The 19681-nt window shown below is 36.6% G+C and overlaps 1 protein-coding gene across 1 annotated transcript in view; it reads right to left on the bottom strand.

Moving 5' to 3' along the window:
• The window catches only part of LOC116358953 (serine/threonine-protein kinase/endoribonuclease IRE1-like), a 74179-nt gene that overhangs the window by 21646 nt on the left and 32852 nt on the right, over positions 1-19681 (bottom strand). Inside the window, 7 exon segments of the mRNA XM_031811404.1 lie at positions 10565-10754; positions 12092-12182; positions 12598-12859; positions 16961-17152; positions 17290-17414; positions 19274-19388; positions 19390-19425. Of these exon segments, the coding sequence (XP_031667264.1) occupies positions 10565-10754; positions 12092-12182; positions 12598-12859; positions 16961-17152; positions 17290-17414; positions 19274-19388; positions 19390-19425 (1011 nt within the window).

Genomic DNA, 19681 nt, shown 5'->3' on the forward strand with positions numbered 1-19681 from the left:
ACTACCAGGTTATATATATACACTACCAGGTTATATATACACTACCAGGTTATATATATACACTACCAGGTTATATATATACACTACCAGGTTATATATACACTACCAGGTTATATATATATACACTACCAGGTTATATATATACACTACCAGGTTATATATATACACACTACCAGGTTATATATATATATACACTACCAGGTTATAAATATATACACTACCAGGTTATATATACACTACCAGGTTATATATATATATATACACTACCAGGTTATATATATATATATATACACTACCAGGTTATATATATATATATACACTACCAGGTTATATATATACACTACCAGGTTATATATATACACTACCAGGTTATATATACACTACCAGGTTATATATATACACTACCAGGTTATATATACACACTACCAGGTTATATATATACACTACCAGGTTATATATACACTACCAGGTTATATATACACTACCAGGTTATATATACACTACCAGGTTATATATATACACTACCAGGATATATATATATATATACACTACCAGGTTATATATATACACTACCAGGTTATATATATACACTACCAGGTTATATATATATATATATACACTACCAGGTTATATATATATATATACACTACCAGGTTATATATATACACTACCAGGTTATATATATACACTACCAGGTTATATATACACTACCAGGTTATATATATACATTACCAGGTTATATATATATATATACACTACCAGGTTATATATATACACTACCAGGTTATATACACACTACCAGGTTATATATATACACTACCAGGTTATATATATACACTACCAGGTTATATATACACTACCAGGTTATATATACACTACCAGGTTATATATACACTACCAGGTTATATATATACACTACCAGGTTATATATACACTACCAGGTTATATATACACACTACCAGGTTATATATACACTACCAAGTTATATATATACACTACCAGGTTATATATATACACTACCAGGTTATATATATATATATACACTACCAGGTTATATATACACTACCAGGTTATATATACACTACCAGGTTATATATACACTACCAGGTTATATATACACTACCAGGTTATATATACACTACCAGGTTATATATACACTACCAGGTTATATATATACACTACCAGGTTATATATACACTACCAGGTTATATATACACACTACCAGGTTATATATACACTACCAGGTTATATATATACACTACCAGGTTATATATATATATATACACTACCAGGTTATATATACACTACCAGGTTATATATACACTACCAGGTTATATATACACTACCAGGTTATATATACACTACCAGGTTATATATATACACTACCAGGTTATATATATACACTACCAGGTTATATATATACACTACCAGGTTATATATATACACTACCAGGTTATATATATACACTACCAGGTTATATATATACACACTACCAGGTTATATATATATATATACACTACCAGGTTATATATACACACTACCAGGTTATATATATACACTACCAGGTTATATATATACACTACCAGGTTATATATATACACTACCAGGTTATATATATACACTACCAGGTTATATATATATATACTACCAGGTTATATATACACTACCAGGTTATATATACACTACCAGGTTATATATACACTACCAGGTTATATATACACTACCAGGTTATATATACACTACCAGGTTATATATACACTACCAGGTTATATATATACACTACCAGGTTATATATATACACTACCAGGTTATATATATATATATACACTACCAGGTTATATATATACACTACCAGGTTATATATATACACTACCAGGTTATATATACACTACCAGGTTATATATATACACTACCAGGTTATATATATACACTACCAGGTTATATATATACACTACCAGGTTATATATACACTACCAGGTTATATATACACTACCAGGTTATATATATACACTACCAGGTTATATATACACTACCAGGTTATATATATACACTACCAGGTTATATATACACTACCAGGTTATATATACACTACCAGGTTATATATATACACTACCAGGTTATATATACACTACCAGGTTATATATATACACTACCAGGTTATATATACACTACCAGGTTATATATACACTACCAGGTTATATATATATACACTACCAGGTTATATATATACACTACCAGGTTATATATACACTACCAGGTTATATATACACTACCAGGTTATATATATACACTACCAGGTTATATATACACTACCAGGTTATATATATACACACTACCAGGTTATATATACACTACCAGGTTATATATACACTACCAGGTTATATATACACTACCAGGTTATATATACACTACCAGGTTATATATATACACTACCAGGTTATATATATATATACACTACCAGGTTATATATATACACTACCAGGTTATATATATACACTACCAGGTTATATATACACTACCAGGTTATAAATATATACACTACCAGGTTATATATATACACTACCAGGTTATATATACACTACCAGGTTATATATATATACACTACCAGGTTATATATATACACTACCAGGTTATATACACACTACCAGGTTATATATATACACTACCAGGTTATATATACACTACCAGGTTATATATACACTACCAGGTTATATATACACTACCAGGTTATATATACACTACCAGGTTATATATATATACACTACCAGGTTATATATACACTACCAGGTTATATATATACACTACCAGGTTATATATATACACTACCAGGTTATATATATACACTACCAGGTTATATATATACACTACCAGGTTATATATATATATATACACTACCAGGTTATATATATATATATATACACTACCAGGTTATATATATACACTACCAGGTTATATATATACACTACCAGGTTATATACACACTACCAGGTTATATATATACACTACCAGGTTATATATATACACTACCAGGTTATATATATACACTACCAGGTTATATACACACTACCAGGTTATATATATACACTACCAGGTTATATATATACACTACCAGGTTATATATACACTACCAGGTTATATATATACACTACCAGGTTATATATATACACTACCAGGTTATATACACACTACCAGGTTATATATATACACTACCAGGTTATATATACACTACCAGGTTATATATATACACTACCAGGTTATATATATATATATATACACTACCAGGTTATATATATACACTACCAGGTTATATATACACTACCAGGTTATATATATATATATACACTACCAGGTTATATATATACACTACCAGGTTATATATACACTACCAGGTTATATATATATATATACACTACCAGGTTATATATATACACTACCAGGTTATATATATATATATACACACTACCAGGTTATATATATACACTACCAGGTTATATATATACACTACCAGGTTATATACACACTACCAGGTTATATATATACACTACCAGGTTATATATATACACTACCAGGTTATATATACACTACCAGGTTATATATACACACTACCAGGTTATATATACACTACCAGGTTATATATACACTACCAGGTTATATATATATATATATACACTACCAGGTTATATATATACACTACCAGGTTATATATACACTACCAGGTTATATATATATATATACACTACCAGGTTATATATACACACTACCAGGTTATATATATACACTACCAGGTTATATATATACACTACCAGGTTATATATATACACTACCAGGTTATATATATACACTACCAGGTTATATATATACACTACCAGGTTATATATATATATACTACCAGGTTATATATACACTACCAGGTTATATATACACTACCAGGTTATATATACACTACCAGGTTATATATACACTACCAGGTTATATATACACTACCAGGTTATATATATACACTACCAGGTTATATATATACACTACCAGGTTATATATATACACTACCAGGTTATATATATATATATACACTACCAGGTTATATATACACTACCAGGTTATATATACACTACCAGGTTATATATACACTACCAGGTTATATATATACACTACCAGGTTATATATATATACACTACCAGGTTATATATATACACTACCAGGTTATATATACACTACCAGGTTATATATACACTACCAGGTTATATATATACACTACCAGGTTATATATACACTACCAGGTTATATATATACACTACCAGGTTATATATACACTACCAGGTTATATATACACTACCAGGTTATATATATACACTACCAGGTTATATATACACTACCAGGTTATATATATACACTACCAGGTTATATATACACTACCAGGTTATATATACACTACCAGGTTATATATATATACACTACCAGGTTATATATATACACTACCAGGTTATATATACACTACCAGGTTATATATACACTACCAGGTTATATATATACACTACCAGGTTATATATACACTACCAGGTTATATATACACTACCAGGTTATATATACACTACCAGGTTATATATATACACTACCAGGTTATATATATATATACACTACCAGGTTATATATATACACTACCAGGTTATATATATACACTACCAGGTTATATATACACTACCAGGTTATAAATATATACACTACCAGGTTATATATATACACTACCAGGTTATATATATACACTACCAGGTTATATATACACTACCAGGTTATATATATACACTACCAGGTTATATACACACTACCAGGTTATATATATACACTACCAGGTTATATATATACACTACCAGGTTATATATATACACTACCAGGTTATATACACACTACCAGGTTATATATATACACTACCAGGTTATATATATACACTACCAGGTTATATATATACACTACCAGGTTATATACACACTACCAGGTTATATATATACACTACCAGGTTATATATATACACTACCAGGTTATATATACACTACCAGGTTATATATATACACTACCAGGTTATATATATACACTACCAGGTTATATACACACTACCAGGTTATATATATACACTACCAGGTTATATATACACTACCAGGTTATATATACACTACCAGGTTATATATATATATATACACTACCAGGTTATATATACACTACCAGGTTATATATATATATATACACTACCAGGTTATATATATACACTACCAGGTTATATATACACTACCAGGTTATATATATATATATACACTACCAGGTTATATATACACACTACCAGGTTATATATATACACTACCAGGTTATATATATATACACTACCAGGTTATATATACACTACCAGGTTATATATATACACTACCAGGTTATATATATACACTACCAGGTTATATATATACACTACCAGGTTATATATATACACTACCAGGTTATATATATACACTACCAGGTTATATATACACTACCAGGTTATATATATACACTACCAGGTTATATATATACACTACCAGGTTATATATACACTACCAGGTTATATATATATATATACACTACCAGGTTATATATACACTACCAGGTTATATATACACTACCAGGTTATATATACACTACCAGGTTATATATATACACTACCAGGTTATATATACACTACCAGGTTATATATATACACTACCAGGTTATATATATACACTACCAGGTTATATATATACACTACCAGGTTATATATATACACTACCAGGTTATATATATATATATATACACTACCAGGTTATATATATATACACTACCAGGTTATATATACACACTACCAGGTTATATATACACTACCAGGTTATATATATACACTACCAGGTTATATATACACTACCAGGTTATATATATACACTACCAGGTTATATATATACACTACCAGGTTATATATATACTACCAGGTTATATATATACACTACCAGGTTATATATATACACTACCAGGTTATATATATACACTACCAGGTTATATATATACACTACCAGGTTATATATATATATATACACTACCAGGTTATATATATACACTACCAGGTTATATATATACACTACCAGGTTATATATATATATATATACACTACCAGGTTATATATATACACTACCAGGTTATATATACACTACCAGGTTATATATATACACTACCAGGTTATATATATATATACACTACCAGGTTATATATATATATATATATACACTACCAGGTTATATATATACACTACCAGGTTATATATATATACTACCAGGTTATATATATACACACTACCAGGTTATATATATACACTACCAGGTTATATATATACACTACCAGGTTATATATATACACTACCAGGTTATATATATATACACTACCAGGTTATATATACACTACCAGGTTATATATATATATACACTACCAGGTTATATATACACTACCAGGTTATATATATACACTACCAGGTTATATATATACACTACCAGGTTATATATATATACACTACCAGGTTATATATACACTACCAGGTTATATATATATATATATACACTACCAGGTTATATATACACTACCAGGTTATATATATATATATATACACTACCAGGTTATATATACACACTACCAGGTTATATATATACACTACCAGGTTATATATATATATACACTACCAGGTTATATATACACACTACCAGGTTATATATATATATATATACACTACCAGGTTATATATACACACTACCAGGTTATATATATATATATATACACTACCAGGTTATATATATATATATATACACTACCAGGTTATATATACACACTACCAGGTTATATATATACACTACCAGGTTATATATATACACTACCAGGTTATATATATATATATACACTACCAGGTTATATATACACACTACCAGGTTATATATATATATATATATATATACACTACCAGGTTATATATATACACTACCAGGTTATATATATATATATATACACTACCAGGTTATATATACACACTACCAGGTTATATATATACACTACCAGGTTATATATATATATATATACACTACCAGGTTATATATACACACTACCAGGTTATATATATACACTACCAGGTTATATATATACACTACCAGGTTATATATATATATATATACACTACCAGGTTATATATACACACTACCAGGTTATATATACACACTACCAGGTTATATATATACACTACCAGGTTATATATATACACTACCAGGTTATATATACACACTACCAGGTTATATATACACACTACCAGGTTATATATATACACTACCAGGTTATATATACACACTACCAGGTTATATATATACACTACCAGGTTATATATATACACTACCAGGTTATATATATATACACTACCAGGTTATATATATATATATACACTACCAGGTTATATATATACACTACCAGGTTATATATATACACTACCAGGTTATATATATACATATACACTACCAGGTTATATATATATATATATATACACTACAAGGTTATATATATATATATACACTACCAGGTTATATATATACACTACCAGGTTATATATATATATATACACTACCAGGTTATATATATATATATACACTACCAGGTTATATATATACACTACCAGGTTATATATATACACTACCAGGTTATATATATACACTACCAGGTTATATATATACACTACCAGGTTATATATATACACTACCAGGTTATATATATATATACACTACCAGGTTATATATATACACTACCAGGTTATATATATACACTACCAGGTTATATATATACACTACCAGGTTATATATACACTACCAGGTTATATATACACTACCAGGTTATATATACACTACCAGGTTATATATACACTACCAGGTTATATATATATATATACACTACCAGGTTATATATATACACTACCAGGTTATATATATACACTACCAGGTTATATATACACACTACCAGGTTATATATATATATATACACTACCAGGTTATATATATACACTACCAGGTTATATATATACACTACCAGGTTATATATATATATATATACACTACCAGGTTATATATATACACTACCAGGTTATATATATACACTACCAGGTTATATATATACACTACCAGGTTATATATATACACTACCAGGTTATATATATACACTACCAGGTTATATATATACACTACCAGGTTATATATATACACTACCAGGTTATATATATACACTACCAGGTTATATATACACTACCAGGTTATATATATACACTACCAGGTTATATATATACACTACCAGGTTATATATATACACTACCAGGTTATATATATATATATACACTACCAGGTTATATATACACTACCAGGTTATATATATACACTACCAGGTTATATATATACACTACCAGGTTATATATATACACTACCAGGTTATATATATATATATACACTACCAGGTTATATATATACACTACCAGGTTATATATATACACTACCAGGTTATATATATACACTACCAGGTTATATATACACTACCAGGTTATATATATACACTACCAGGTTATATATATATATATACACTACCAGGTTATATATATATATACACTACCAGGTTATATATACACTACCCGGTTATATATATACACTACCAGGTTATATATACACACTACCAGGTTATATATACACTACCAGGTTATATATATACACTACCAGGTTATATATATATATATACACTACCAGGTTATATATATACACTACCAGGTTATATATACACTACCCGGTTATATATATACTACCAGGTTATATATATACACTACCAGGTTATATATATACACTACCAGGTTATATATATACACTACCAGGTTATATATATACACTACCAGGTTATATATATACACTACCAGGTTATATATATATATATACACTACCAGGTTATATATATACACTACCAGGTTATATATATACACTACCAGGTTATATATATACACTACCAGGTTATATATACACTACCAGGTTATATATATACACTACCAGGTTATATATATACACTACCAGGTTATATATATACACTACCAGGTTATATATACACTACCAGGTTATATATACACTACCAGGTTATATATATATATATACACTACCAGGTTATATATATACACTACCAGGTTATATATATACACTACCAGGTTATATATATACACTACCAGGTTATATATATACACTACCAGGTTATATATATACACTACCAGGTTATATATATACACTACCAGGTTATATATACACTACCAGGTTATATATATACACTACCAGGTTATATATATACACTACCAGGTTATATATATACACTACCAGGTTATATATACACTACCAGGTTATATATATACACTACCAGGTTATATATATACACTACCAGGTTATATATATACACTACCAGGTTATATATACACACTACCAGGTTATATATATATATATACACTACCAGGTTATATATACACACTACCAGGTTATATATATACACTACCAGGTTATATATATACACTACCAGGTTATATATATACACTACCAGGTTATATATATACACTACCAGGTTATATATACACACTACCAGGTTATATATATATATATACACTACCAGGTTATATATACACACTACCAGGTTATATATATACACTACCAGGTTATATATATACACTACCAGGTTATATATACACTACCAGGTTATATATATACACCTACCAGGTTATATATATACACACTACCAGGTTATATATATACACTACAGGTTATATATATACACTACCAAGGTTAATATATACACTACCAGGTTATATAATACACTACCAGGTTATATATATACACTACCAGGTTATATATACACACTACCAGGTTATATATATATATATACACTACCAGGTTATATATATACACTACCAGGTTATATATACACTACCAGGTTATATATATATTACACTACCAGGTTATATATATACACTACCAGGTTATATATACACTACCAGGTTATATATATACACTACCAGGTTATATATACACTACCAGGTTATATATATACACTACCAGGTTATATATATACACTACCAGGTTATATATATACACTACCAGTTATACATAACACTACCAGGTTATATATATACACTACCAGGTTTATATATATACACTACCAGGGTTATATATATATATATACACTACCAGGTTATATATAACACTACCAGGTTATATATATACACTACCAGGTTATATATATACACTACCAGGTTATATATATACACATACCAGGTTTATATATACACACTACCAGGTTATATATACACTACCAGGTTATATATATACACTACCAGGTTATATATATACACTACCAGGTTATATATATACACTACCAGGTTATATATACACTACCAGGTTATATATATACACTACCAGGTTATATATATACCTACATACCTGTTGTAGGTGAACAGTTTGTCTCTCTCGGTGCAGTAGTATCTACCTACCTGTTGTAGCGTAGCAGCACACAGTTCTATAGCGATGTAGGTGAACAGTTTGTCTCGCTCGGTGCAGTAGTATCTGATGACGTTTGGATGTTCGTCCGATTCCCGGAGCAGCTGGACCTCTCGCTCTGCAACATCAAAACACTCTGGAAGGATCCGTTTCACCGCCACGCGACGGCCGTCAAAACGGCCCCTGGAACATTTCATATATCAGGAACTTATACTTATCAGGAATATATAATGACTATGTCATGAATATATAATGACTATGTCATGAATATATAATGACTATGTCATGAATATATAATGTCTATGTCATGAATATATAATGACTATATCACGAATATGTAATGACTATGTCACGAATATATAATGACTAGGTCACGAATATATCATGACTATGTCATGACTTTGTCATGAATATATAAATAATTAATACATAATAACTATATCATGAATATATAATGACTGTGTCATGAATATATATATATATATATATATATATAACTATATCATTAATATATAATGACTATATCATAACTATATCATTAATAAATACTGAATAAATTATAACTATATCATGAATATATAATGACTATGTCATGAATACACAATATTGTTATGAATAAAACGACACAATACGAGAGAATTCAAATTGTCTGGTGTGGGGGGGTGCAAGGAGACCCCAGCTCCACTAAAACCAATACGATGCAGAGAGTTCAAGAATAAACCCCAGCTCCACTAAAACCAATACGATGCAGAGAGTTCAAGGAGAACCCCAGCTCCACTAAAACCAATACGATGCAGAGAGTTCAAGGACAACCCCAGCTCCACTAAAACCAATACAATGCAGAGTGTTCAAGGAGAACCCCAGCTCCACTAAAACCAATACGATGCAGAGAGTTCAAGGAGAACCCCAGCTCCACTAAAACCAATACGATGCAGAGAGTTCAAGGAGAACCCCAGCTCCACTAAAACCAATACGATGCAGAGAGTTCAAGGAGAACCCCAGCTCCACTAAAACCAATACGATGCAGAGAGTTCAAGGAGAACCCCAGCTCCACTAAAACCAATACGATGCAGAGAGTTCAAGGAGACCCCAGCTCCACTAAAACCAATACGATGCAGAAAGTTCAAGGAAAACCCCAGCTCCACTAAAACCAATATGATGCAGAGAGTTCAAGGAGAACCCCAGCTCCACTAAAACCAATACGATGCAGAGAGTTCAAGAATAAACCCCAGCTCCACTAAAACCAATACGATGCAGAGAGTTCAAGGACAACCCCAGCTCCACTAAAACCAATACGATGCAGAGAGTTCAAGAAGAACCCCAGCTCCACTAAAACCAATGACCAACTACTACATTTTCCAGAGATTGTTAAATAAATGTTATAACTGTTTTGGCTGTAATATCACGTCCTCTTGAAGAGTCAGAAATACATATTTCCAATTATTCCACATTTAAATCTGGGTTATAAAGCAAGAAACTGCTTTTCATGATCAGTAAACATCAACGGATGGAAGACTGACCGGAAGACGAAGGTTCCTTCTGTTCCATGTCCCAGAATCTCTGATGGACAGAAGGAGATCTTCCCTACCTCTACCTCCTCTATCCCTCCATCTGAGAGAGAGAGAGAGAGAGAGAGTGAGAGGAGTGAGAGGAGGAAGGAGAGGAGGAAGAGAGAGAGAGGAGGGAGAGAGAGAGGAGGAAGAGTGGAGGGAGAGAGAGAGAGAGAGGAGGAAGGAGAGGAGGAAGAGAGAGAGAGGAGGGAGAGTGAAGGGAGAGAGAGAGAGAGAGAGAGAGAGAGAGAGGAGGAAGGAGAGGAGGAAGAGAGAGAGAGGAGGGAGAGTGGAGGGAGAGAGAGAGAGAGAGGAGAGAGAGAGAGGAGGGAGAGTGGAGGGAGGGGGGAGAGAGAGAGGGAGGGGGAGAAGGAGAGAGGGGGAGAAGGAGGAGGGAGAGGGGGAGAATGGACCTTAGAAAAATTCTAGCCTTGTAATTAAAGTATCTGCACTTAGTGTGTGTGTGCGTGTCTCACCGTGTGTGTGTCGTGTTACAGCGGATCCGTTCCTGGCTACAGCGTCACTACTGTTACCGGGCGAGCCAGAGAGGGGAGGGTCCACAGAGGACGGCTGTGAGTCTGCAGACTGGGGCTGGGCTCCAGAAGGAAGGGGGGTTCCTGGGGAAAGGGGTGTGTCTGGTGGAGAAGGGGGTGTGTCTGCAGAAGAGGGCGTGTCTAGCAGGTGTTGGAGGCGGGATTCCAGAGCTTCGTCCAACTGCTGCCTCTGGTCCTTCTGCTGCTGGGTCACACAGTTATATATATATATACACACACACACACACACACACACACACACACACACACACACACACACAGACACAGACACAGACACACACACACACACACACACACACACACACAGACACACACACAGACACACACACAGACACACACACACACACACACACACACACACACAGACACACAGACACACAGACACACACACACACACACACACACACACACACACACACACACACACACACACACACACACACACACACACACAGACACACACACACACACACACACACACACACACACACACACACACACACACAGACACACACAGACTTTATATATAGTACAGACAAACACACACCTTTAAATGCACACACATTATATACACACACACACACACAGACACAGACACACACACACCACACGCACACACACACACCACACGCACACACACACAGACTTTATATATAGTACAGACAGACACACACCTTTAAATGCACACACATTATATACACACACAACACACACACACACACACAGACACACGCACACACCACACGCACACACACACAGACTTTATATATAGTACAGACAGACACACACCTTTAAATGCACACACATTATATACACACACAACACACACACTTACAGTGCATTTGAAATGTATTCAGACCCCTTGACAACCTTAATCTAAAATTGATTAAAATAAATCTTCTATATTTTCCAAATTTATTAAAAATAAAAAACAGAAATACCTTATTCAATATTCAGACCTTTTACTATGAGACTCGAAATTGAGCTCTTGTTTCTACAACTTGATTGTAGTCCACCTGTGGTAAATTAAATTGATTGGACATGATTTGGAAAGGCACACACCTGTCTATACAGGTCCCACAGTTGACAGTGCATGTCAGAGCAAAAACCAAGCCATGAGGTCAAAGGAATTGTCCGTAGAGCTTCGAGACAGGATTGTGTCAAGGCACAGATCTGGGAAGAGTAGCAAGACCCTTTCTAGAGCTGGCCACCCGGCCAAACTGAGCAATCAGAAGGAGGAAGGGCCTTGGTCAGGGAGGTGACCAAGAACCCGATGGTCACTCTGACAGAGCTCCAATGTTCCCCTGTGGAGATGGGAGAACCTTCCAGAAGGACAACCATCTCTGCAGCACTCCACCAATCAGTCCTTTATTGTAGAGTGGCCAGACAGAAGCCGTATCAATTATCTCTGGGGAGACCTGAAAATAGCTGTGCAGCGATGCTCCCCATCCAACCTGACAGAGAGGATCTGCAGAGAAGAATGGGAGAAACTCCCCAAATACAGGCATGCCAAGCTTGTAGCATCATACTCAAAAAGACTCGAGGCTGTAATCGCTGCCAAAGGTTCTTCAACAAAGTACTGAGTAAAGCGTCTGAATACTTATGGAAATATGATACCCGTTTTCACTTTGTCATTATGAGGTATTGTGTAGATTGATCAGGGGACAAAAACAATTGAATTCATATTAGAATAAGCCTGTAACGTAAACACCGAACATAGTGCAAACTAATTGGGCAGTAAAGTTCAATCATTTGCGTCTCTGTGCGGCAATTCTTCCAAGTGGCAATCCTGGAGGAGGTGCTTAGCTTAGAAGGAACATCGATGCCGAGCAGTTGCCCTCTGTAGGGTAGTGCTATACCAGGCAGTTGCCATACCAAGCGATGAAGCTTGATGGGTGTGTCCCCGAAGTTGATGGGTGTGTCCCCGAAGTCACCCTCAAAGTTTTGTCAGAAACACAAAGGAGGGCCCTCCAAGTTGCGGTCGGAGGCCGAACAGTTGCCAAGCGATGATGCAACCAGTCAGGTTGCCCCCGATGGTGCAGCTGTAGAACCTGTTGAGGATCTGAGGACCCATTCAGCCAAATCTTTTCAGTCTCCTGAGGGAGAAAAAGTTCCCTCTTCACGACTGTCTTGATGTGTTTGGACCATGATAGTTTATTAGTGAGGTGGAAACCAAGGAACTTGAAGCTCGTGACCCGCTCCACTACAGCCCCGTCGATGTGAATGTGGACGTGCTCGGTTAACACCCCGACTCTTACGATAAGTGCCATGGGATCTTTAATGACCTCAGAGTCAGGGCACCCGTTTAACGTCCCATCCGAAAGACGGCACCCTACACAGGATTGGGATATTTAGACCAGAGGAAAGAGTGCCTCATACTGGCCCTCCAACACCACTTCCAGCAGCATCTGATCTCCCATCCAGGGACTGACCAGGACCAACCCTGCTTAGCTTCAGAAGCAAGCCAGCAGTGATATGCGGGGTGGTATGCTGGCATGATCACACAGTTGTCCTGAACAGCTGGTGCCCTCATGCATGGATCAGTATTGCTTGCCTCAAAGCAAGCAAAGAAGGCTTTTAGCTCGTCTGATTAGACTCCTGTCACTGGATGGCTTGCGGCTGGGTTTCCCTTTGTAATCTGTAATAGTTTGCAAGCCCCACCACATCCGACGAGCGTCAGAGCCGGTGTAGTAAGATTCAATCTTAGTCCTGTATTGACAGTCCTGTTTGATGGTTCGTCTGAGGGCATAGCGAGATCTATTATAAGCGTCCGGATTTGTGTCCCGCTCCTTGAAAGCAGCAACTCTATCCTTTAGTTCAATGCAGATGTTGCCTGTTATCCATGGCTTCTGGTTGGGGTATGTACGTACGGTCACTGTGGGGACGACGTCATTGATGCACTTATTGATGAAACCAGTGACTGATAAGGATGTGAGTTTTACCCCGGCCACTAGGAGCGTCACTTCTGGGTGAGCATTCTCTTGTTTGCTTGGTTGCCTTATACAGCTCATTGTATAAGTGACAACCATCTATATGAATTACCATCTAAATGAATTACCACCATCTAAATGAATTACCACCATCTATATGAATTACCACCATCTATATGAATTACCATCTAAATGAATTACCACCATCTAAATGAATTACCACCATCTATATGAATTACCATCTAAATGAATTACCACCATCTATATGAATTACCACCATCTATATGAATTACCACCATCTATATGAATTACCACCATCTATATGAATTACCATCTATATGAATTACCATCTAGATGAATTACCATCTAAATGAATTACTACCATCTATATGAATTACCACCATCTATATGAATTACCACCATCTAAATGAATTACCACCATCTAAATGAATTACCACCATCTATATGAATTACCATCTAAATGAATTACCACCATCTAAATGAATTACCACCATCTATATGAATGACCAACATCTAAATGAATTACCACCATCTAGATGAATTACCATCTAAATGAATTACCCCCATCTAAATGAATTACCACCATCTAAATGAATTACCACCATCTATATGAATTACCACCATCTATATGAATTACCACCATCTAAATGAATTACCACCATCTCTATGAATTACCACCATCTCTATGAATTACCACCATCTAAATGAATTGCCACCATCTATATGAATTACCATCTAAATGAATTACCACCATCTATATGAATTACCACCATCTAAATGAATTGCCACCATCTATATGAATTACCATCTAAATGAATTACCACCATCTCTATGAATTACCACCATCTAAATGAATTACCACCATCTATATGAATTACCATCTAAATAAATTACCACCATCTATATGAATTACCACCATCTATATGAATTACCACCATCTAAATTAATTACCACCATATATATGAACTAGCACCATCTATATGAATTACCACCATCTATATGAATTACCACCATCTATATGAATTACCACCATCTATATGAATTACCACCATCTATATGAATTACCACCATCTAAATGAATTACCACAATCTAAATGAATTACCACCATCTAAATGAATTACCATCTAGATGATTTACCATTTAAATGAATTACCACCATCTAGATTAATCTAAATGCGATTCCTGTCATTCTGAGCACCAGGGGATGGGTTAGCCACCCAATGCATATGGGTCTGGTAAATGTCTCAAACGTCCGGTAAATTACAATCTTGCCGGTCACATTGTCCCACGGGGGAACCCTGACTCCCACCCCACCCTGTCCTGTTGAACTAACCTGTGGATAAGTCAGAGCGAAGGCAAGCCATCCTCCCAGCAGTAGAGACAGGATCACCACGGTAACAGGGTCCTGGTATATGTAGTCGGGCAGGATAGAGGACAACCCTGATCTTGATCCTGCTTGGGACCTTCTGCTGCCGCTAGGACCCGAACCACGACCCCCTCCACCACCATGACCTACTGACTGGAACTAAAGAGGGGGGAGGGGGGTTCAGGTTAGAGGTCAAGGAATAGGGGTTGTAACTCACAGGATGGTCTGTATGTGAGTGGGGTTTAGAGGTCAGAGGTCAGGGGTCAGGGGTCAGGGGTAAGGGGGTTGTAACTCACAGGATGGTCTGTATAGCGATTGTTCTGAGACCGGGTCGGGATAACGGCATCACCGGAACGCTGCAGGTTTACCGGGAAGTCTCTCAACATGGTGGTGTGGGCTACCGGGGGTAACTCATGGTGTCCTGATGAGAGAGTGAGAGTGAGAGTGAGAGTGAGAGTGAGAGTGAGAGTGAGAGTGAGAGTGAGCGAGAGAGTGAGCGAGAGAGTGAGCGAGAGAGAGAGAGACAGAGAGACAGAGAGACAGAGAGACAGAGAGAGAGAGAGAGAGGATAGAGTGTGTGAGAGAGTGAGAGTGAGAGAGAGAGAGAGAGAGAGAGAGTGTGTGAGAGATAGACCGTGTGAGAGAGAGAGTAGGGAGAGAGAGAGAGAGAGACAGAGACAGAGAGAGAGCTGTGTGTGTCTGTGTGGTTAGTGTGTCTGGTGTCTCTGTGTGGTTAGTGTCCCCAGTGTCTCTGTGTGGTTACTGTGTTGGTGGAGCCTGGCGGGTAGTTACCTACTGGTTGTTCAGTGTGTTGGTGGAGCCTGGTGGGTAGTTACCTACTGGTTGTTCAGTGTGTTGGTGGTGCCTGGTGGGTAGTTACCTACTGGTTGTTCAGTGTGTTGGTGGAGCCTGGCAGGTAGTTACCTACTGGTTGTTCAGTGTGTTGGTGGTGCCTGGTGGGTAGTTACCTACTGGTTGTTCAGTGTGTTGGTGGAGCCTGGCAGGTAGTTACCTACTGGTTGTTCAGTGTGTTGGTAGAGCCTGGTGGGTAGTTACCTACTGGTTGTTCAGTGTGTTAGTGGAGCCTGGCGGGTAGTTACCTATAGAGCCTGGCAGGTAGTTACCTACTGGTTGTTCAGTGTGTTGGTGGAGCCTGGTGGGTAGTTACCTATAGAGCCTGGCAGGTAGTTACCTACTGGTTGTTCAGTGTGTTGGTGGAGCCTGGCGGGTAGTTACCTACTGGTTGTTCAGTGTGTTGGTGGTGCCTGGTGGGTAGTTACCTACTGGTTATTCAGTGTGTTGGTGGAGCCTGGCGGGTAGTTACCTATAGAGCCTGGCAGGTAGTTACCTACTGGTTGTTCAGTGTGTTGGTGGAGCCTGGTGGGTAGTTACCTATAGAGCCTGGCAGGTAGTTACCTACTGGTTGTTCAGTGTGTTGGTGGAGCCTGGCGGGTAGTTACCTACTGGTTGTTCAGTGTGTTGGTGGTGCCTGGTGGGTAGTTACCTACTGGTTATTCAGTGTGTTGGTGGAGCCTGGCGGGTAGTTACCTACTGGTTGTTCAGTGTGTTGGTGGTGCCTGCTGGGTAGTTACCTACTGGTTGTTCAGTGTGTTGGTGGAGCCTGGTGGGTAGTTACCTACTGGTTGTTCAGTGTGTTGGTGGAGCCTGGCGGGTAGTTACCTATAGAGCCTGGCAGGTAGTTACCTACTGCTTGTTCAGTGTGTTGGTGGAGCCTGGTGGGTAGTTACCTACTGGTTGTTCAGTGTGTTGGTGGTGCCTGGTGGGTAGTTACCTATAGAGCCTGGCAGGTAGTTACCTACTGGTTGTTCAGTGTGTTGGTGGAGCCTGGTGGGTAGTTACCTATAGAGCCTGGCAGGTAGTTACCTACTGGTTGTTCAGTGTGTTGGTGGTGCCTGGTGGGTAGTTACCTACTGGTTGTTCAGTGTGTTGGTGGTGCCTGGTGGGTAGTTACATACTGGTTGTTCAGTGTGTTGGTGGAGCCTGGTGGGTAGTTACCTACTGGTTGTTCAGTGTGTTGGTGGTGCCTGGTGGGTAGTTACCTACTAGTTGTTCAGTGTGTTGGTGGTGCCTGGTGGGTAGTTACCTACTGGTTGTTCAGTGTGTTGGTGGTGCCTGGTGGGTAGTTACCTACTAGTTGTTCAGTGTGTTGGTGGTGCCTGGTGGGTAGTTACATACTGGTTGTTCAGTGTGTTGGTGGAGCCTGGTGGGTAGTTACCTACTGGTTGTTCAGTGTGTTGGTGGTGCCTGGTGGGTAGTTACCTATGAGGAGCCACTGGTTGTTCAGTGTGTTGGTGGAGCCTGGCGGGTATCGTACGTCGGTAGACGGGATGATCTCACACTCTCCCTCCTCTCTAACCGTCACCTCCTCGGTCTCCCGGTCCCTCGATACGCGCCAGTGTCAAGCCCCGCGGCTGCCGTGGCAACACATCAATCAATACATCAAAGAATCAGCCAATAAAATTCAGAGAGAAAAGTTCTAACCAGGTGCATATAATGACATCACAGTACTGAGACTAAAAACACTCCTGATTGGCTGTTGTGTGTTGTGTTGACATGCTGATGGGCTGCTGTGTGTTGTGTTGACATGCTGATGGGCTGCTGTGTGTTGTGTTGACATGCTGATTGGGCTGATGTGTGTTGTGTTGACATGCTGATTGGCTGCTGTGT

Source organism: Oncorhynchus kisutch, unplaced genomic scaffold (assembly GCF_002021735.2).
Source record: "Oncorhynchus kisutch isolate 150728-3 unplaced genomic scaffold, Okis_V2 Okis01b-Okis20b_hom, whole genome shotgun sequence".
Taxonomy (NCBI): Eukaryota; Metazoa; Chordata; class Actinopteri; order Salmoniformes; family Salmonidae; genus Oncorhynchus; species Oncorhynchus kisutch.